Raw genomic sequence first — 23848 nt, forward strand, 5'->3', positions numbered from 1 at the left:
ATAAAGTAGCGGTCGGCAACAGGCGGCCCGCGGGCCGCATGCGGCCCTCGAACATCTTAATAATATTGACAAACGACACTATCGGATAATGTCATAAATATTAACAATGCTCGCGTCAACTTCGTTAACTAATATGTGGCCCTTGACTGTGAAAAGATTGCCGACCGCTGCTGCTGTAAAGAATACGTACGTATCTACCTACAGATGTAGTGCATAATTGTTTTTCATCGCATTTTCTCGGAAACGTCCGTTTTTGTCACCCTATTTCAGTCAAACTCAGTACTTTTTGTACCTACCAAGACTGACTGAAATAGCAAGACACGTTTGTACGTTTAAAATCATTACCTCATCATCTCTAGTGGGTACATTATATCGCGAAGCAAAGGAATTATATATCCTCATTAAATCAGAAATGACACTTTTTTCTAAAGGAAATGTCTGAAATGGAATATTTATAGCCAAAACAGTTACCTTCCGCCTGACCATGATTATCGATGCAAATTACGTATATTGAAGTGAATAGCTTATTGATTGAAGTTCATTAGATATTTGAATGTGTTTACCGGGAAAACCTGATGGCAACCGGTTACGTAAGAGGTAAAAAAGTATCGCGTAATATCGAGGGTCCGGTAACGTAGGTACACGACCGCGAAAGGCAGAGGGCATTAAATCGTACCTACATAAAATATAAGTATGTTCGATTGCCATTAAATACATAGTATTTGATGTACTCCTCAATTTAAGCTCTTGTGGTAGTGAAGAAATCCCAGGATAGTACTATCTTCTTGATTTATTAACTTAATAACTAGCTACAGGTATAACGTTAGGTTTTTTGGGAATCTATATAAAAATATGTGTCGCCGCTTTAGCTGTAAGGTGTAGTCTAAAGTAGGTACGCGGAACGGGGAGCCGTGACGTATGTGACGTCATGTGTCGTCAACTGCCGGCGTATTATGGATGGCTTTATCCATCTTTATCCACGTGATAAAATAACTATCACTTTCTAACACCATGGGATAGAAAGTGACGGACACCGTTTTATCACGCTGTCACGTAGACAAGAACGACCATCATATTCGTACTGGTCTTCGTACGATTACATATTTTGCGCCAACACATAGTTACTTTTTTTACTAGGGGATATATTTGTTGTATAACCCGTCGTGCTAATTAATATTGATACCCGAGCAAGCGAATGATTCCGAAATGGAATCTTGAGTCTTGCGAGTGTTTCAAGGCATGAGGGTTAAACAAACGTTTCTCCAAAAACGACAATTTGCACCAAACCAACGCGAGGAAAATACTTACCTAACTATAAAACACTAAAAATCAAATTAAAAGTAAACATTTATTATTAAAAATCATCACTTAAAAGTCAATCCTACTAGCCAACATGAGCAAACCACTCAAAAATTGCTTCAGATTACTTTGCTACTCTTGTAGATAAAATTAATCTTTCTCATCAGGTTTTGAGCCTTTAATAGCTGTATGGCAGGGTGAAAAAATGTATTTTGCATAGGTACCTAAGCATACCTACCTCTGAAGCGGCATTCAAGTATCACTTTTTGTGGCCCCAAACCTAAAATTACTTTATATTTCAATTTCGAGTTACTACGTTTAATAACATTATAACATCTTCAATTGTAATCCTAACAGTGTATTTAGGAAATTAAATTGACTTAATGGTTCAGTTTAAAGCAAATAAAGCATAATAATGTAATATTCATAAAATTGTGTAAGTACAATTTTGTTAAGCTGGCCTCCGGTTTTATATCCCATAGCCTCAGAGCCCATAGCCCAGTATTTAGGCCCCCCCACATCTGGCGTCTTTCGAGCGTCGGCGTCTACAATTCTATGGCCGCTGCTCGACGCAACGTCGACGCAGCGTCGACGCAACTGCGCAGCGACGTCATTTTCCATAGCGCTGACCAGACGCCGACAGACGCGGACGCTCGAAAGACGCTAGATGTGGGGGGGCCCTTACTCCATCACTTTCACATGGCCTAGTTTATTTTAGATTCCATCAACTCTTGATAGTCCTTAGACCCTGGGGGTGCTGCTGGCTCTGCGCTCTGCGTGCGATCCATGAGGCCATGACAGGGGCAAGGGCAGCATCCGCTCGGTATACCCCTTACATTTAGATCATTATGATGTCAAAATTGACGTTCAAATTGACCTTTAGGTTTGACTAGGTATCCGTAATAGCACACTTAAGCAACCATGCACACTCACACACACCAATCACATAGACACTTACATACATACACACAAACATCCAGAAGACTTATAGGCTAATTTTATTTAAGTAATTAGAATGTTAATTTTATTTAAGCTTTCCTTTATTTTTGCCGCCAAGCTCAAATGGGATTGGGCAGGACACGTCAGCCGTATGCCGGAAAACCTGTGGGCCAAAACAGCCACCCGTTGGGCCCCACAAATTGTAAGGCGTCACGGTAGACCTCGTCGGAGATGGCGGGACGAGCTTGACGCTTTTGACAGAGACTGGTGGGAGACTTCTGAGGATAGGGATACGTGGAAGAATAAGAGGGAGGCCTTTGCCCAACAGTGGGACAATAGGCTAATAATATAATATATTCCTTTATTTTTGTACATTGTATCCCTTGGCTCCTCTACACGATGGACCAACGCCGGCCACTCCAAGGGAGGCATTTATGCGTTAGAGGGAGCAAGTGATATTGCTATCTCATTCTTCCGCATGGCTGCATCCCCTGGAGTGGCCGGCCTTGGCCCATCATGTAGAGGAGCCGTTACTGAGTGCCACCTAGTCCATCCACTGGGCCTTACTGAAAATCAGCGTCGCGGTATGTGCCAGTAGCTGAGTGAGGACCATTTAGTGCAACTTTTCATTTTGTGTAATTATTCTCAGTTTATAGAGTTATGTTATTGTGCTAATAAATGCTTTGTTCTTCTTCTTAATAAATATTTTTGGCAATTTATTCAAACTCCGATCTTTAAGAGCCAACAGGAGTGGTCATTTCTCCATACAAACGTACTCCTCGTTTTCCTCCGTGGTTTTTGAAGCTAGAGCAATTATTTTTTCAACACAGATTAATATTGTCAATATCTGTGTCGGACCGTTTTGTTTTTTTTTGATATTTTTGTTTTTTAAGGCGCTAGAGCCCTTCAAAAATGGCCAAAATGGCCTAATTGACTATGCCGCAATGAGAGGCGTGGCATTCAAAACTGATATCAATTAGCCAAAAAAGCAAAACAGTCCGACACAGATAATTTCATAATCATTTAGATTTCCAAATTTGGTTACGATTGGGTTAAGTTTTGGAGGAGGAAACACAGGAGTACGAAACCTCGATTTTTGAGATTTTTACGCAGGATTTTTCGCCTTGTCCTTATCGCACTACTTTTAGGTGCCGCTTCCGTTAGCGAGACGGGTATATTTACCTAAAATATTTAAAACTCAGCTCCTGTTTCGTCTTAAACCTAGTTCAATAAGTATAAGTTACCATTCCAAGAAACAGCATGCATTCTAAATCGGTATATCCAGCGTCTGAGGGGCAGAGGCGTGTCCAATGAATATCTGATCAAGTGCGCTCTCGGTACCTATTCCGTAGACCAAGAGGTAGACCCGGAAAATAGTAGGTAGGTATATAAGTACAGTAGGCTTGTATAGTAGGGGAGACCGAGGAGAGTTGGAACATCGTCGATTTTTTGGAATCTATTGACTAGAAACTAGGTCGCAATAGCGCGCGTTTGTTGGTTCAAGTTACGAGCTAACAAACGCACACTGTTGCGACCTAGTTTCTAGAGGAGACTCTGTCACAACTCACCTCGGTCTCCCCTACATGTACTAAAGTCAAAAAGACGCAATTCGCTTCACAGTACCAGACTGAACTATTCTCTAATGTTCTGCTCTTCGTGTATAGTATATTTAGTTCGATGGTGCGGTGGACCATATGACTCGCTATTTGCTGTTGCTATTTGACCATCTGATACTAATTCCTATTCCTATATTCAAAGAAACTGCTGTCAAGCTTCCAAATCAAGTAAATATGCATAGTAGGTACGACTTTTTATAAGTACTTTGTTTTTTAGCATTAGACGACAATCTTGACGTGTCTTTAACCTAATAATTACTATTACAAAGCGTTTTTCAATTAAAAAGACACCTCAAGATTGATTAATGCTTAACCTTTTCTAATGCTAAATAAAACGGAGTTCTTGTAGAAGGTCCTCGATGCCCTATATACCTTGTATAATATATTCTACTTTTTTCGGAAGCTAACTCTTAAACTACCCGTGCCGCAATTGGAGTGTCCTTTCTGACAACTTGGTTAAAGTTTTTCTGCGAAACCTCAAGGGTACTGTTGCACGTGTGACGTAATTCCGGAAATAGAACATTTGAGAAGACACGCTTAAGGCCCAGTAGAGTGTTCTCTCACTCTCACTGAGTGAGTGAGTGAGTGAGTATCGAATAACTTGAACTCACATTGGCCTGATAATCAGCATTCGTATACGTGACCATATCCCAGGAGCTGAGGGCCTACCGCGAACCACGTTCAACTTGCTCCCTCTCTGTCACACTTGTAAATTCGTTCGTAAGTGTGACAGGGCAGCACGTCGAACGCGGTTCGCAGTAGGTCCTTTGATCAGCTATTCATTGGATCCCTGATGCAAGGGAGCGGAAGCACATTCAATGCAATTGCAATATTTTTACTTTTTTCCAATGCTCATTAAGACGTGTTTCACGTTGTCGCACAGGCAAATACGATCGATAAAACTCCCATGACTTCCTGAACCCCCAGTGTAAGAGCGTTTTCACACTGTCCGATCTGATATCGGATGTCGGAAGGAAGTAAAATGGAAGTTATATGTGATTCTCTTTATTTATTTATGCTTTTAATAAATCATTATTATTAAAAATAAAACACAAAAAATGCAAATAACGCAAAAAAGGCGGACCTAATGCCAATGGCGCTCTCCTGCAGCTGTTTTTGTCTTAGGCGCCTTCCGACATCCGATCGGATCCGAGCTATCAAAATCGCTGCAGACTTTTCTTGGTTTAACTCTAGAAACATCTAGTTTGTGACAAAAACACTAATAAATGCCCTTGCCTGGGACCCTATTCGAATCCGGGACCTCCTTCGTAGGTGACACCAACTGCAACGAGTCAGGTCACTCCCAACTAGGCCAGGAGGCCGTTGAAAGCTCAACGCAATTCTGGGCCCGATTCGGATTTTGAAATAGACATCTATTAGATATCTTTTAGACATCACCAAGATACGATAACGATCTAACCTGTCAAATTTGACATTTCCGCGATTCTGGAGATACTCTTGAACGATTTCCACAGGATATGACTTAGAGATCCAATTCACATCTAATAGATATCTTACTCTATCTAACGTAAAAGTGTCATTGGTTGCCCGAATTGCGCTGCAAAAGAGAACTAGTTGATATCTAAACTATTTGATATTTGATATTTATTGAAATTAAATTTTACAGCATTACAACTATAAAGTATCTAGAATGGATCTAGTACGTGTCGTCTCTTGTGAATATCTTGAAGTTCGAATACGGCAGTTTATCAATTTATCGTACATTATTGTCTATTTGCCATAGCTATATCGCCATATCAATGTAAAAGGATAAACTGTAATGCGAACAAGTAAAGAAATCAATACGCCTTTATTTACATACTCGTTGATAAGTGCCTACAGCTTCAGAGCCTGATATCTCCGGCTTTGGAACGAGCGTATTTTGAGGAACGATATTAAAATAATCTTTACAGGATTCTACAGAACCCCAAAAGTTCTTTCTTTGGGTAAACACACATTACTTACGTAAGTATGTATTTATGCAATGTGGAGTGCGATCATGTACGCCCAAAGGGTAAAAACGGGATCCTATATTTAGTACTAAGACTTCGCTGTCCGTCTGCCTGTGACCAGGCTGTATCTCATGACCCGTGATAGCTACTTGAAATTTGCACAGATGATATATTTCTGTTGCCGCTATAACAACAGCTACCTACTACATTGGTACAACAAACGTGATTTTTTTGCCGTTTTTTGCATAATGGCACGGAACCCTTCGTGCGCGAGTCCAACTCGCACTTGGCCTGTTTTTATGATATAGGAGGCAAATGAGTAGACAAATCACATGATAGTATTTACTCAACCGTCGCTCACGGACATCTGCAACACCAGAGGGGTCTCTTTTCACCACACCAACTGGTAAAGGCCCTCTTGATTGTTCAAAAACCGATAGCATATCGTATCTTTAGTAAAATTTTGACGTATTATGTTGAGCTGATTTAGACGGCACGTGAACTCGCATGCGATTTTTACAATGCGGATAATGGGTTACGTCCAATTCAACCGACCGATAAAAACCCGCAATGTGATGAAACTCGCATGCGAGTTCGCACGCCGCCGCCGTCTAAATCAGCTCAAGGTTCGATTCAGGTCGTAAGTTGTGGCTATACGTGCGCAGTTTTGACTAAAAACACTAAACTCCACCGACCATAACTGAATTGTTTTTGTACCCGCGCTAACGACGCCTAAATCAATTACTTACGTGGCGGAGGACAACTTTTCAGACAGAAAACAGAAGTATTTAAACGCAAACTGAATAAACGCCTGCACTAAAATCACAAGCAATGATTGAAATAGGAAGTCAAACATTGCTTGTCTGTTTATTTCAGGCGTTTATATGGCGCCTTTTTAGGGTTCCGTACCCAAAGGGTAAAACGGGACCCTATTACTAAGACTTCGCTGTCCGTCCGTCCGTCCGTCCGTCCGTCCGTCCGTCCGTCCGTCTGTCACCAGGCTGTATCTCACGAACCGTGATAGCTAGATAATTGAAATTTTCACAGATGATGTATTTCTGTTGCCGCTATAACAACAAATACTAAAAACAGAATAAAATAAAGATTTAAATGGGGCTCCCATACAACAAACGTGATTTTTGACCCAAGTTAAGCAACGTCGGGAGGGGTCAGTACTTGGATGGGTGACCGTTTTCTTTTTGCTTTTTTTGTTTTTTTTTTTTTGCATTATGGTACGGAACCCTTCGTGCGCGAGTCCGATTCGCACTTGCCCGGTTTTTTGAGACTAGGGTTTTGTAGAACCTACCGACATACCAACATACAGTCTATGTTAGATCTTTGTATATAGGTAAGTGTAAATGTGTAAATGTATCTGTGTTTCATAAATAATTAACTCTTTTTCTATCTTCACGTGTCTATATTTTTGTAAAGCTATAGTGGTATAAAGATGGAGGGATGACATGGACACAGCGTCCTTTACAAATTTCGGGAGGAAACATTAAATCAGGAGTCTTGGAAATCAAGGGGGGAGGCCTTTGCCCAGCAGTGGGGCACTCAAACCGGATAAGGGAAAGGTACCTACTTTTTACCGTCTCTAAAAAAAAAATGTTCTAGAATTCTAGATACGTGGCAGCGTGTCAAACTGTCCAGTCAAGTTCAAAGAAAAAGGAACATGCGATGCGCGCCGCAACCGTACACACGAACCACGAACTGTTTCGAGCTACTTTTGACCCCTTCACAACTTGAAAACTATTCAACCTGAAACCTGACCACACACCTGATTCAACCACACACCTGAAAATTTAGCACATTTATTCAAGTCTCTTAAGGTGGCCACTGACGAGCCTTCCAACAGTCCAAATAGCGTGGCTGCAATCCGAAATCGGTCCGTGAATGTCAAAAACGTACAATGTTTAATATTAGGATGCCGTCCATTTGGATGAATCCATTGTAACGGCATCCATTTGGAAGGCTCATCAGTGGTCTGCTTTAGCTTGTCTAGATTTATAGGTACTTAACTCTTACCAGGCGTGGCTCACTCCGCTATTTCGTCGCTTTGCAACAGGTAGCTACAAGTACATCCGTTCCACACCAATTTTGGTGGCTAGCCATATAAGCCGCGCGTGGCGCTGTCGCCAGCTAGCGGCCATATCTGTCCTGATCGTAACAAACGCGTTTTGTTAGAGAGTGAGTCTTCTATACCTAGTACTATTATGTATTCTGTGCTCTTACTGTATCGTACCTCATCCGAAAGGCCCATGTTTTCATCGTATCGATGCTTAGGTTTAATATTATAGCAAGCCCCCGTGATCTGACTTTCAGTTTGAATTATTCATACGCAGCCTCGTGCGAATACGAAGCTGTATCTACTAACCTGAGATTCACACTTTAGTCACTAGGTTTAGTGTATTATATTATGTTATGTAATTTATGGAAGCGCACAGAAGAGGTTAAGAAGCGAGTGTTTTTATTCGCCAACAAACTGTTCTGCAGTTTGACGAAATTTCAAGGCTGTAAAATTTCCACTTCACGACTAGGTGTTAATATTAGTTTCCTTTAAACGTCGCAATCAACATTAGAACCTACTGTTAATGTAAAAATATGGAAAATAAGATACATATTTCATCATGTTATTAATAATGAAGGGATGTTTACAAAAACAACATAACTGCTTAGAGCGGTTGACAAGAACATTGTTAATCGTTTCAGGTGTCAACCAGTGTAGTCAGTTATGTTGTTTTTGTAAACATCCCTTTAATTATACCTGTTAGTAATGACATACTTTCCGCAGTATTAGCATCGAAATGTACTATAAGTTAAAACACCACTTTTTTCTTTGGAAGTTTAAAAAATCCCTTATTCTAGACAAGAAAATGATAAAACTTATACAAGCTTATATCCTTTCTACTTATCCTTTTTCAACCAAAAATGTTTGTATATTCGCGCTTTTTTTTTATAATTCTTAATATAGGTATTCATTAATAACTCCTGTCTTAGCTGTCGCCCACAGGTGAAAATGCTTAAAATACCTGTTCATTACATAGCTACCGCGAGTGGTAACGAATAAAAAGCTTTATTTATACAAAAGACACAAAGAAATGATAAATGGGTTCAACCGGCGCCTGCCTTTTATCGTACACTCGTGTATAGACCACTTCACATACATTTTAGACTCTGCGTTATGATTTACTAGCGCACGCCCCGGCTTCGCACGGGTTACACAAAACCTTAACAAATTATACACCTGAACCTTTCTCATTAATCACTCTATTAAGGGTGATAGGTGAAAACCGCATGAAAATCTGTTCAGTAGTTTTTGAGTTTATCGCGAACATACATACACTCAAACAGATAGACGCGGCGGGGGATTTTGTTTTATAAGTTGTAGTGATGAAGCACTAAGGTCTGATAATAATTATCCTATGTCCTTCCCCGGGCCTCAATCTAACTCCATTCTAAATTTAACTGAATCGGTTCAGCAGTTTAAGCGTGAAGTGGTAACATACAGAGTTACTTGAACGTGTGCGTGTAGGATTTTTTTTACTTAACTCCGGCGAAACAAGATTTCGGTGAATCTGAAACTAACCGAGATTACGAAGGAATAAATATAAATTTGTTTGTTTAGATTATATTGTTTTTTCTATCTAACTCCACTTTAGGAACTTTTAACCCTCTTATTCATAAATGTTTAGTAAAGTTGACAAGCCGATAATAATCGTTTGTCCCTTTCCATCATACTAATACGTAGGCTCGTCAACTTCAGTAAACGTTTATTCAATAAGAGGGTAAGTATAGTTAGCAAAGAAAGTGGTCTACCGCTTTTAGACTCTATCAATTAGATGATATAGTCGAAAAGTGGTGGACCACTTTCTTTGCTGACTGTACCTATTGCCCACGTATGTATAACATAATAATATGTTTCGTCTAATAAGCAAAAGATCTGTGACCGTTCACGATCATTACGTGCTTCACTCTTGGAGTAATACTGTACCGGTATTTATTTAACATAAAGATAGAGAATACCGGACAAGTGCGAGACAGACGCGCACCGAGGGTTCCGTACTTTTTAGTATTTGTTAGCGGCAGCAGAAATACATCATCTGTGAAAATTTCGACTGTCTAGCTATCACAGTTCATGAGATACAGCCTGAAGTGGAGTCTTAGTAATAGGGTCCCGTTTTTACCCTTTGAATACGTTACCCTAAAAACATGAAAACGGAGCAGAGTTCAGATTTTACAATAATTTAAACTGACATCTAAACCATATTTAAACTATTTAAAGTTAGTAAGATGTGTAAAGTGTGGTATCTGCCTACCTAAGGGTGATTTGTCAAAAGCAAAGTACTAATAAATATAAGTACTTAAATAAATTGTCTCTTACCGAGTTACAAAAGACCAAACTGAAGGTTTGCCAAAGAGCGATGGAGCGCAACATGCTTGGGGTGAGAAGGATTGACCGGATCCGGAACACTACGTTGCGCACCAAAACAGGCATCGTCGACGTTGGGGTAAAAACCGCCAGGCTAAAGTGGGACTGGGCAGGCCATGTACGACGCATGCACCCACAGAGGTGGGCTAAACTAGCCACGGAGTGGGTGCCACAATGTAAACGCCGGCAAGGTCGGCCTAAGAGGAGATGGCGGGACTACCTGGACACATTTCTCAGCAACTGGACAGAGGCTGCACTTAATCGGGAGGATTGGAGGTCTAGGGGGGAGGCCTTTGCCCAGCAGTGGGACACCTTATAGGCTTTATAAAAAAAAAATTAAATTTTGACAATCAGAGTTACCGCTTATTAGGTTCTTGCGTCTTACATGGAAAGTACAAAATACAGTTTGTATCTTCTTCTTCGTGGTCGTGACCTCATGTCTGAGGGACGTGACTCCTATGGGTTATTCTTCCTACCACTGCTCTCCAGGCCTCTCGATCTTCGGCCATCTGCATTGTTGCCTGGAGCGAAGTCTGGGTAATATTTTGTACCACATCTGACCATCTACTGGGTGCACGCCCTCTACTCCTTCGTCCGTCGACACTCCCGGTAATAATGCACCTTTCTAGCGTGTCCGTGCCGCGTCTGACTGTGTGGCCGAAGAATTTGAGGACTCTTTGGGTACAGATGGTGGATAGCCTTGTGGTGATATTGAGCTCCTTTAAGATAGACTCGTTTGTGCGGCGTTCAGTCCAAGATATATTCAGCATTCTGCGCCAGCACCACATCTCGAACGCGTCTATCCTTCTAAGTGCCCGGGCTTTCAGTGTCCAAGTCTCGGAAGCATACAGGAAGATTGAGAAGATTAGGGTATGCATGAGCTTTATCTTTGTTTTGCGGTTAATTCCTCGGTTCCTCCAGATCTTCTCAAGTCGCTTCACTGCTGCTTTTGCCATCTGACCTCGCCTGACTATCTCCTGATCACAGTCCCCGTCATCGCTAATTTGTGATCCTAAGTAAACAAACTTGCGTACTGAATCAAGGTCACGTAGCTCGTTGGTTCTCTGTGGATGGCCGCTCCGGTTGACAAACATCAGTTTGGTTTTACTTCGATTGATCAGAAGACCATATTCTGCGCTGATGCGATCAATCCGGTCCAGTATATCGGCGAGTTCAGCTTCCGTCGAGGCTATGATTGTGGTGTCATCAGCAAACCGCAGATTATTCAGGAGGTAGCCGCCAATGCGTATCCCGCCTTGCTGGTTCTCTAAAACCCTACGCATGATATGTTCACCGATTAGATTGAACAATTGCGGTGACAGGATACATCCTTGACGCACCCCGCGTTCCGATTGGAAAGGTTCAGACACACACTCCCCTATCCTCACCCTGGATCTACCACTGAGGTAGAGGTTTTGGACCAGAAAGGTTAGGTGATCTGGCACCCCCATTTCGCTCATCACCTCGAACATTTTCTTCCAGCTGATGCAGTCGAAGGCCTTTGCATAGTCTATGAAGCACATAGCGGCACTGATGTTATGTTCCCTACACTTTTCTATCACCAACCTAATGTTGAGGATTTGCTCCCGTGTCCCTCTTCCTCTCACAAAGCCTGCCTGTTCTTGTGGAATCTGTCTCGCTATAAAGGATTCCAGTCTTTTGTTCAGGATGTGTAGGAGAATTTTGCTGGCATGCGAAATGAGCGAAATGGTGCGATAGTTTTCGCACTTGCGGGTAGATCCTTTCTTGTGCAGGGGCACCACAGATGATTATGTCCAGTCTTCCGGCCACTGGCCGGTTCTCCAGACTTTTAGGCAGATTGTGTGAATAATGTTTACTCCTTCCGGTCCTAAGTTCTGAATCATTTGCGTGGTAACTCCGTCACTGCCGCATGCTTTATGCTTCAGTTTCCGGATGGCAGACTCTACTTCGTGCAGGAGGATATCGGGCTCCCTTTCTGCGTAGTCCAAATATTCTTCCTCTTCGCATAAAGTGTTATTATCACAGTATAACTGCTGACAATATCCTCTCCACCTTTCCAGAATTGTCGTCTTGTCCATCAAAGGTGTTCCATTGTTGCTCTCTATGGTCCAGTGTTTAGGTTTAAACTCGTTGGTCAGGATCTTAACTTTTTGAAACATGTCGCGGGAGTGAGCCGTTTCAGAGCATTTTTCAATGTCGGCACAAATTCCGCCAATAAAGACCTCTCTATCTTTCCTGCAGAGCTTTTGGATTGTACTATGCAGGTTGGCGTAGCGCTTGCGATCTGCGTCCGAGCATAAACCACCTTCCTTAAGGGTTTTTCTCTTTTCGATCATCGACCACGTGTCGGCGCTGATCCATTCTGCTCTAGGCACTGCTGCTTTGTTTTTTTCCGAAGCTTGTTTAGCCACCTCCAGCATTGCGCTTTTTAAGCTAGCCCAGGTGGACTCTGGTGCGTCTAGAGGGTCCTGCCATGCCTCAGCAAGCCTATTGCTAATGCGTTCTTTGTACATTTCTAGAGCTGGGGTGTTCAGACGAATCGGTTTGTTTAGTGTCTCCCTTTTCGCCGATTTTAGGCGCACCCTGAATTTGGCTGCCAAAAGCTGATGATCGCTGCCACAGTCCGCTCCAGGTCGCGTTTTTGTAGCACAGATTGAAGATCTCCATCTTTGGCTTATCAATATAAAATCGATCTGGTTTCTGTACAATCCGTTCGGTGATGTCCAGGTATAAAGGCGTCTCGGGTGTTGTTGAAACCAAGTGTTCATTACCGTCAACTGGTTCTCCGCACAGAAGTCCAAGAGCATCTCACCTCGCTCGTTTCTGGTACCTAGTCCAAATTTGCCGACCGTGTTCCTCAGATGGTTATCGCCGTCCGTTCTACCTATCTTGGCGTTAAAATCTCCGAGTGTTATTACCGGTTCTTTCTTGGGAATGCCTCGTAGCGTTTGTTCCAGTACACCATAGAACTCTGTGATTTCCTCCTCGCTCGATGCTGACGTAGGTGCATACACAACTATCAGGTTTACAGGGTGCGGGTGTGCTCCAATTTTTACCTTCAGAATCCTTTCATTTATGCAGTCATAGCCCAGCACCTTATCTACCAGATGTCTCGAGATCAATGCTGCCACTCCACTGTGACTTTTCCGCGGGTTGCCCGACACTATGGCCATCTTTCCTGCAGAAGTCGTATAATGGCCCGTTTCTTTAATGTGCGTCTCGCTTATGCCCAATAAGTCTATCTTGTATTTATCCATTTCTCTCTCAACCGTTTCAGTTGTTCCCGGTTTCGATAGTCCCCTAACGTTCCAGGTGGCAATTGTGAGATAGCAGGGTTTTTGTTTGTTTTGGGTTTGTCCAATATTATCCTTCATTGAAGAACTCGGTGCAACAGTAGCATGTTTCCTGTAAGTCGCCTGCTGCGACGCTAACTTACGGCCGGTAGCAGATTTAACACCAGTTGGCCCGGAACCAGACTGGCGCCGGGCGTCAGCCGGATCGCTCGACAAATCCTTACTTTTAGTGACTTTACCCATAGCAGTTTTCTTGGGAATAGTGATTGCGGTAGTATCCCCATCCTTTCCGCATCAGTCTTTCAGAGGATATTTAGGTCCTCTCGGCCCCTGAAGCCGCCGGCAAGGCCGGATCGGGTTTGGTGCACGCCGCCCGAGACTCGGCGTTGGTGAATTTCCAGCAGTTAATATCACCTCTCTGCTCACCCTCACCCAACAGTTTGTATACGAAATCTTAATTCAACCATTATAGTCGAAGAGTTTGTGCGGAAAGAGAGAGTCGTGGAATGTATTGTACGAATTGGGCCCCGTATGTATAAATAAATAAATAAATAAATATTATAGGACATTCTTACACAGATTGACTAAGTCCCACAGTAAGTTCAAGAAGGCTTGTGTTGTGGGTACTCAGACAACGATATATATAATATACAAATACTTAAATACATAGAAAACACCCATGACTCAGGAACAAAATATCTGTATCATCATACAAATAAATGCCCTTACTGGGATTCGAACCCAGGACCATCGGCTTCGCAGGCAGGGTCACTACCCACTAGGCCGGACCGGTCGTCCGGATGTATGGAATGTTTCACGACTCTTCTCTTTCCGAACACACTCTAGTATTATTTAAACCTATACACGGGGTACTAAATCAACACCCAATTTATATCCATTCAATTTATACACTACCAAAACGAAAATTGATACAACAGTTCAACCAATATCAACAACCCTATTGCGACACAGATAAGAGCGTTTTCACATTGCCCGATATCGGATGAAAGCAAAAAGTGGGACATAATGTCTTTTTCTGTATTTATTTATTCATTTAATAAATAACTTTTATTCAATAAACGATAAATAACACAAAAAAGGCGGACTTGATGCCATACGGCACTCTCCTGCAGCAGTTTTTCTCATAATTATGCGCCTTCTGAAATAGCTACATATGTCGGAGCCCCCGCTGTCGGATCAATAATATTTGTTCTCACACCACCTATTCGGAAAAGAGTTTTTTTTCACTTCACAAAGTGGCACTTTTCCTCCCTGCTAGGAGGGATCGAAGTAACACTTTTCTGTTCTAGCACACTATTTTTGAATTTTTTTGCACATAATTTTTTTAGATTAAATAATCTGTTTCAGCTTCAGATTATATCGCCACTAAGATTTTTTTTTTCCTCACAGTTGATGTGAAAAGCAGTATGTGTCACACGGTATCAAAATTATTTCGTCTTGGGAGCTAAGACTTGAATCCCTCATCACGCTCAGGATTCTACTTTAGAATCCATCGCTTCATTCAGGATTCAATGTACGCCCTTGACGGAAATATATCATTTGTATCAATTGTAACACAAACTACTAATTGTGTGCGTATGTGTAATAGGTATAATGTTTGTTGTAGTGTGCGTGCCAGCTAAAGACGGCGTCCGGGCGCGCCGCCGCGGCCTCCCTACGCGGATGTAGGTTCCTACATCCGTCTACATCATATATCGGATCGGACAGTGTGAAAACGCTCTAAGGGTAATAATAGAGTGTATTCCAAACACCGCCCTATGGGAAATCAGTAACATACGTGAAAATATTGCGTTATCCCTACAAGTAAAAAGTCTATTGCTAAAAAACTTTTCTATTTAAGTTTTTGGGTCGAAGAAAAGGAAATATTTTTAGGATCCAATTACTTTTTTAATACTTGCTATTGCTCTTCTTTTGAGAGCTTTAAGAGTTTCTCTATTGGAGGTTAAAAGACGAAAAATATAAACCTAATTAAATAGGCAATAATATTTTTACGCACATTTTCGTGTTTTACATGATTAAAAGTAGGTAAGGTAAAAGTACTTTCCATAACTGGTATTTTCTATAATCTAACATTACTTATACTTACTTGGAAAAAATGAGAGATATTAATAACATTTTATACAAGAAAAAAAATCAGAGAAAAATGGGAACTATGTTTGTATAGAGGAAGTGGTCGCCCTCTTTCCTCTAAGCCTTACTGCGCCTTTTGCCCAACTCTAAGGTAGAGCAGTAAGTATATGCTCGTACCATATAGTATGTGCCACGTATCGTTACGGCTTGAACACGACATAGAGCGACTTGCGACGGCAGCAGTCATAATCATAGGTTGGAACGAGACACAGCGATCGGACCTTTCGTTCCCACCTATGGTTGTCGCTGCCGCCGTTGCAAATCGCTCAATGTCGTAGCCAAGAGGTTATGTTATGGCGTTTATCGCCAATGCAAAAGGCGCCGGTTCAATTCCAACAAGTCACGGGAGGGAATCTATTTTGGATACGTATTTATGCCACAGATCTTCGGTGCCTGTGCTCTATCCTTAAGGTATAACCAGCAGAATCCTTCATCATGACGCGGAACTTGGCTCTCAGCTCGAGGGTCGAGGGTAGCAGCTGATAACGGCGGACCAGCGCTGACAATACTGTCTTCATTGACATCATGGCGTACGTTGACCCTGAAATCATGAAACAGTGTGCTGCAAACTTGCATGGAGAAACTATGAATGAATTCAAACTGAAATAAATGTCATATACTAAGAAAAAGTGACCAAGGCCTCCAGTGCCCCAGGCTGGAATCGAACCAGCGTCCTCTGCTATCGCGGCAGGTGCCTGAACCACTCGGCCACCGGGCCACAGCGGCATTAGTCAAATTTTTCCAAGTATAAATGCACTTCTTACTGAAGGCTTGTGGCGTCCCGGGCACCACAAGCCTTCCTGGCCTGGTGGGCCTGGGGCACTGGAGGCCTTGGTCACTTTTTCTTAATATGACATATGACATTTATTTCAGTTTATAATTTATATAGTAGTGTTTCTACTTGATAAAAACAAATTAAAATATTTTCTGAAAATAATTTGATTTGTTCAAAATACTTCATAGTATGAATGAATTCGTAAAGTCGCCATGCACTTTTGTGGCTGATGATACAGTCAAATCCAATATACTTAATTTAGAGGCAAGGTCCAGAGCTAACATACTATGTTTCATAGAATTAAAAAAAATGATACAAAAATAACATTACATTATAAAGTTAAGTTAACAACACAAAGAAGCGCTATTGGCCTAGCGGTAATAGCGTACGAGTTTCAACCCGTGAGGGTTTAAACCCCTGCTCGTACCAATGAGTTTTTCGGAGCTCATGTATCTACGAAATATCATTTGATATTTACCAGTTGCTTTTCGGTGAAGAAAAACATCGTGTGGAAACCGGACTAATCCCAATAAGGCCTAGTTTGCCCTTCGGGTTAGAAGGTAAGAAGGCAGTCGCTTTCTTAAAAACTAGTGCCTGCGTCAATTCTTGGGATTAGTTGTTGTCAAGTGGACCCCATGCAGGCTCTCATGAGCCATGGCAAAATGCTGGGATAAAGCGAGGAAGAAGAAGAACTTACCAACACAGTTTCTCAATGAGTAGCTGAAAGGCATGAACTGGGCGGGATGCTTCAAGGGTCCCTCCAGGAACCGCTCTGGTCTGAACACATCGGCATCTTCACCCCAGTATGCTGGGTTTCGGTGCATGGCGCAGAAGTTTATGAGGATACCCACTCCGTTCACTAACTTGGTGCCAGTTGCTGTAAAGATTTGAGAAATTGAAGGTAAAAGAAAATATTTGGAAGGTTGATTCGGTCCAAATTATTATTTTGAGTGAATTATTTTAACACATTCGTCATACACTTTTAGGGCTGATGGTACATACATTGTATGAATGAATGTGAATGTTTGGAGATAGATAACTTTGCTTCAGTAGCGCTTGTAACAGCTTTCCTTCTTGTAAGTACCATATAAGATTTATTTTGATACTGTGACAAACAATGAGATTTTCATTGGTAATAGATTATCTACTGTTTTAAGTCATTTAACTGTGGTAACTTTTAATCCAGATTAAAACATGACGAAAGATACATACGCAGTTCCACGTCGTTTAGAACTTCCCTCGCAACTACTGGGACGGCTGGGTAAGTCCTCAGGGTCTCTTTTATTACGGCCTGTAGATATTTTGACAGGGCAGATCTTAAACTGTAACCTTTAATCTGTCTGAAGATACATACGCAGTTCCACGTCGTTTAGAACTCCCCTCACAACTACCGGGACAGCTGGGTAAGTCCTCAGGGTCTCTCTTATCACGGCTTCTAGATTTTTTAGACGGGGCATATCTTAAACTGTTCTGAAACCTTTAATCTGCCGAAAGATACATACGGAGTTCCACGTCGTTTAGAACTTCCCTCACAACTACCGGGACGGCTGGGTAAGTCCTCAGGGTCTCTTTTATTACGGCCTCTAGATATTTTAGACGGGCCAAGTCTTGCACTGTTGCTGGGCGGTCGCTATCTCCAAATACATCTTGTAATCTGTAATGTTATTTTGTATTATCTATTGAAAATAGTTATTTGTTAGACAAAGTTGTTTAACTTATTGAATATTAAAAGGTACCTGAGCAAGATAAGAGATACCTACCAAAATTTCTAAAAATATATTTTGACTTGTTCCCTAAGTTGTAAGTCCAAACTGTTGGACAATTTAGTATGTGTTCAAAGCAGTGATAATAATTTCTCCAAACAATAATGTTTTGAATCCCTGAATGTTTGTATAGGTACATTATACAGACAGCACTCTCAAACTCACTCTTGATACACTTTCTCCTGAACCTCAGGATACCTGGACATCATCACCGCCGTATAAGCAGCACCAACAGCAGATGTATCCGTGCCAGCTAAGATGATGACCAGCACCTCTTCACGTAACTCTAGCTCAGTGTAGCCTTGAGGTCCACCCGAGGATTCGATCAGCATCTCGAGGAATGTACGCATTTCTGACTCTGAAAAAACAAATGCTAGTCGAGAAGACAAATTAAAAGAATTAAAAAGTGAGGCTTAAATAAATAAACCTTCTGCTTTCAGAAATCGGTAAAATTGTAGCCAGAATTAGATGGCATGGAAAGATATAGGTACTTAACAGTAATTTTAGCAAAATTTGTTAATCATCAGGTCACAATCAAAACTTAATAATTACTACCAACAAATATCAGAGCCATAGTGAACCGTACTAGTAACAAAACAAGTTTGATTTTTTGTTTAATTACTTATTTTTATAAAATTTATATAAATTATATTGATCAAGGTCGACTTAGTAGTTTCAACACGATGGAACACAGTAACACTTATGTGCTACATGAAATTAATTCTAAATGAAAACTTACTATTATTACTCTTCGTCCCGTCACTGTCCCGAGTCGATAGTTCCTTCCGCTTCTTTATAATTAACTGTAAGAAACAAATGAAATACCTAATAGAGGTAAATTGACAAGAATGCCAAAATAAGATCTCAACATTGAGGTAAACTACTTCAAAACTGCGCGCCTGAGTGAAAATACTGACTTTTGTGCAGTTTGTGTGAGTTGCGTTACTTAAAAGATTCCTTTGTATGTAAGAGCAGGCGCTTAAAAACCCGCAGTTATGAAATGGTTTATCTCTACCTAGTAGACTATTTGTCTGTCAAGAGGGCTACTGATTAACAGTTCGCCGGACGCTCGCTCGCTTTCGCTGTCAGTAAAACGCAAAAGGTGACAGTTCCTAACAACTGACAGGGTGATATCGTCCGGCGAACTGGTAATCTGTGTGCCACTTCAGGTAAATTTAAGGGAATATCTAAAAGACATACCTGTGTCTCATCCCTAACTCACAAGAAAATGTTCTGAATTTGAACCGTCTTTCTACTTGATTTTTAAACATCTTAATAACTTTATATTTAATACCTCTTTTCTAATTAAAATATTAATACCTCGTCAATAAACCGAAACATCAGATCCCTCTTAGCAACAAATGTTTTATATCTCGACAATCGTTCATATACGCAGTCCAGATACAACCAAGGACAGGTGAGCCGTTCTGACAAGAGATGCAGTATTATTTCGAAAGCCTCTAAAAACGGATGGTCTGATTGCTGCTGTGAGTTCAAGTCCACACCCAAGCTGGTTTCTGGAAACAAAATACGTACCTAGAAAATATTTTGTTAAGAGCATAAAAAAAAGGGACCCCCTTTACTTTTGTGTGTTGACTCTCAAGCATGCTATGTTTAAATCCGTCGCCACACCAAGATGCAAGGTGGGTGACGTCATTACTAAGCTAAAATGGAGTTGGGCGGGACATGTTGCTATAGTCGCACCAATAAAAGTCTGAAGCGGATTTGATAGCCCACGCAGTGTAAGTGTTATGTATACACCATAATTTCATAGAAATTTGACGTTTAAAATGACACTTGCACTGCGTGGGCTACCAAAATCGCTGCAGACTTTTTACGGTCTAACTATAGATATAGTGACAAGTGGACCAAAATGTTAACGGATTGGTGGCCGCTTTCGGATGGAAGGAGCGCCTGGCCTTCGCTGGCTCGTTGGTTGGACGACATTCGGAATATCGCGAATCACTTGAATGAAATTAGCTGGTTTACTAGCCGCTGCCACTGCTGAGCATAGTCCTGTGATAAAGGGCTGATATGATGATATTGATGATGCTATTATGCATGCATGGGACCATACTTTTTAAACTGTTACGGCTCGGAGCCGTACTAAAAGAAGATGCGGTATATCTTAATAACTTACTACAAATAGCATCAAATGTGTAAGTGGTAATATATTTCCAGAAGGAGAAGTCTCCATTGCCGGCCTCTCTCGCTAGTTGCTGGACCATAATCTCACTCTGCTCGGCGAAGATAGGCACGAAGCAATTCAGGTTCTTTAAGCTGAATATTGGCGCTAGGATCTTGCGGCGAGGACGCCAAATGCTTACTGGAATAAATGGAAAATAAAAATAAACCATTCGTTACCACTAGGCAGTAGGTAGGAACTAACCTACCAGATTCAATGTACGTACTAACTAATACGGATTGTTCGATGTTAAGTATTTTAGGTACCATCGCCCACACTGTTATCTGACAGTTCATAAACCTTATTAAAAAGGCATAAGGTCCACCGATGGACAGTTAAGAGTGTTCCAGTTTGTATTACAGGTGTCTATTAGTAAAATTTTACACCAATCGGGTATATAAACAAGGATATTTCCTTCAAATATTATTATTCTGAGCACAACTTGCACTTAACGGAAGTGTTCTTAATTGTGTTTGTGAACTGTCAATACTCGTGCTTTGTTGCGGCTTTTCTTAGAACAAGAACCAGGGAGACATTCGAACATGACATGTTATTAAATCTCAAATTATATTATTATTTAATAATCATATTTATTTCAATAAATATTATAGAACTATGTCAGACATATCGACTTATTCCTTGAATGTGCTGCCGGTACTAGACGACGATAAATACAATATATTAAAAAAAGGAGATCCGGATAAATACTTAAATACCTTGATGATAAATCAGGAACCAATATCCATACTAATCCATACTAATATTATAAAGCCGAAAGTGTATCTGTATGTCTGTTAAATACCTCTTCCCGCTTAAGAGCGGTTTCCCACTACGTCCGATCCGAATCCGATCCGAACCCGTGAAAATATGGTCAGTTAGTAGCCGTAGAACTATTTCAGTTCTATGGTAAGTTACGCACCGCACACGTTGAATGACGGAAAGAAATCGGATGACGGAGATCGGATCTAGTACGTAACTTACCTTAGAAATAGTTCTACGGCTACTACGGACCATATTTTCACGGGTTCGGATCGGATTCGGATCGGACGTAGTGCGAAACCGCTCTATGCCGCTCAACCGATTTAGTTGTAATTTGGCATGGCATGGCATGGCAGCCGGGACCTCCTATTTCGTTAGTTTTCCATATTTGAACTCAATTTTGATATTATTTCTGAATATTTCTATATTAATTTCATATTAATTGTTGAGCGCTTTTACATCTTATACTTATGTATATTTATTGGTGAAAGCGAGCTGCACTGCAATGAATTTCAAATCGAGATCAAATTTTCTAAATTATAATTCTGCATTTAGACATGAATAAACAGTGAACGTTTGCAGTCAAAGTTAAATACGTTAAATAAATGGTTTTGTTTAAAATGTTGTAAGGAAATCTAAGATGTGTTACATCCCTACAAATATTTTGAGAACTAATATTATGCAAAGGTATATGCGTTGTGTCCTTATCCGCATTAATAATTTTTTACAAAGTGAATTCTGCATAGATGCATTATTCTGTCCTCTTGAGTACCAAAGCAAATTATTTTTCACACCACCTATTCGGAAAAGAGCTTTTTCTTCCCTGCTAAGAGGGATCAAAGTGGCACTTTTCTTCCCTGCTAGGAGGGATCACAGTAACACTTTTCCGTTCTAGCACACTATTTTTTCATTTTATTGCACATTATTTTTTTAGCTTAATAAATAATCTGTTTAAGCATCAGATTATGTCACCACTAAGATTTTTTTTATTTTCCTCATAGTTGGTGTGAAAAGCAGTATATGTCCACGGTATCAAAATTATTTCGTCTTGGGCGTTAACACTTGAATAGGGAATTCGGTATTCTATTATAGAATCCATCGCTTCATTCAGGATTCAATGAACCCTTGACGGAAATATATCATTTTGATCCCTTGTAACACAAAGTACTATTGTTTTTGAATGTTTTTTTTATTCGTATAACCTGGTGCAAATATGTTTCCGTTGCCCACGAGTTCTCTTATGAATTTCATAGTAGTGTCGTCTTTATCCAGACAAGACTTTAACACTACTTCTGCAACGACAGGATCGGATATCACTGTAAAAGAAATTAAGATAGAATAGAACCAAGTTAACAGAAATATTGTTAAGGGTTCCAGACCTCACAAGAGATATTAAGTAAATTTAATGGTAACATTCCATTTCTAACCGCAGCTGCACTCCTAGTACTGAACGCGTCGCTGTTATTGTCAATTTCCATAGTAAAATGAACAGTAATGCAGCTGTCGTTGGAAATGGACTGTCTTGCTGAAGACAGCAACAACTACTAATATAATTATTTTTCAAGTTCAACCTGTGTAAGATCTGTATATTTGCAGCTCCTATATAGGAGGCAAATTAGCAGTTAACCAGAGGAGTTGCAAGTACGTTGCCGAAGTTTAAGAGTACCCTCATTTCTTGGCCCTGGTTTTTGTTGTTATGCCTCTTTGATCACTCTTTAAAACTAGTTATATGTATATGCATATTTTAAGATATATTACAAAATAGTTATGCATTTAATCAACCATTTACAAGTTAACGAGAATACCAATGCAACTTACCAACATACAGTTTATTCACCATCCATACTGAGGTCATACCTCCAAGTTTGACTGATATTTTACCCAGCTTTTGTATCAATTCCATTCGATCTGAAATGTAATCATCATCGTCATCTCAGCCATAAGACGTCCACTGCTGAACATAGGCCTCCCCCTTTTTTATGGGGGGTGAATGACGGGGGAGGGACGCTGCTGCCCGTCCACCGGTGGTCTTGGACGTAGTTTAAGGACATACCCGGGTCCGGGTGAAATGTAATATAGCATCTGAAATGTATTCTGCAACGAGATATGCAGACTTGTCTTGGCCTAACTTTCATATTATAATTGTAAGTTTGATTGTAACTCGTGAACAATGATAAGCCAAACATCAATATGAATAAGACCTCCTGGGAATGAATCAGCGTATTTTGTATTCTCGGCAGATGACATAACTACGTCACCCCACGAATAAAATAGTTAATAATTGTATTTATGAATTGTTAAACACTAATGACCCTGCCCTGCATGCCGAAGATCTCACGAGTGATGAAATGGAAAAAATCTAAAATTGTTGTGACAAAAATATACATATTTATGAGAGGGTAATTTAAATTTCACGGGAAACGATTGAGAAATTCGACACGCCGGCATATTATATGGATGGTTTTATCCCCGTGATAAAATACCTACTGTCTTTTTAACACCGCGGAATAGAAAGTGTCGGCACGACGACGACCATCAAATCTACAATAAAGGAAAACCGTCGGACATCCGGAAGAAATTTTCCTCAAACTCGCTCGTCCTTCGTGCTCGTATGGTCAGTTATTTGATTTGTTTCCTAGTCAAGAATTTATTAAAATAATTAAGCAATTTTACAAGCCTTTTTTATATTCCATCTGCCTCATTAA

General features: G+C 40.7%; 1 protein-coding gene across 1 annotated transcript; it reads right to left on the reverse strand.

Annotated features, from left to right (window-relative positions):
• Positions 1-15981: 15981 nt before the first annotated feature.
• LOC134666278 (cytochrome P450 4V2-like) lies at positions 15982-22451 on the reverse strand. The gene is made up of 8 exons (XM_063523432.1): positions 22346-22451; positions 20340-20525; positions 19520-19716; positions 18948-19002; positions 18365-18557; positions 17939-18090; positions 17134-17313; positions 15982-16202 (listed from the first exon to the last, which is right to left on the reverse strand). The coding sequence occupies exons 1-8, from the start codon at positions 22392-22394 to the stop codon at positions 16033-16035; spliced, it is 1182 nt and encodes a 393-aa protein (XP_063379502.1). The 5' UTR covers positions 22395-22451; the 3' UTR covers positions 15982-16032.
• Positions 22452-23848: the final 1397 nt, after the last annotated feature.

The sequence above is a fragment of the Cydia fagiglandana genome, chromosome 7 (genome assembly GCF_963556715.1).
Source record: "Cydia fagiglandana chromosome 7, ilCydFagi1.1, whole genome shotgun sequence".
NCBI lineage: Eukaryota > Metazoa > Arthropoda > Insecta > Lepidoptera > Tortricidae > Cydia > Cydia fagiglandana.

Coding starts and splice junctions, on each gene's coding strand:
- LOC134666278 (XM_063523432.1), bottom strand. CDS start 22,394: ATGAAATTCATAAGAGAACTCGTGGGCAACGGAAACATATTTGCACCA. Junction 18,558..18,947: donor GGACAGTGACGGGACGAAGA/GTAATAATAGTA, acceptor TTGTTTTTTCAG/AGTCAGAAATGCGTACATTC. Junction 18,091..18,364: donor CAGGAGAAAGTGTATCAAGA/GTGAGTTTGAGA, acceptor ATAACATTACAG/ATTACAAGATGTATTTGGAG.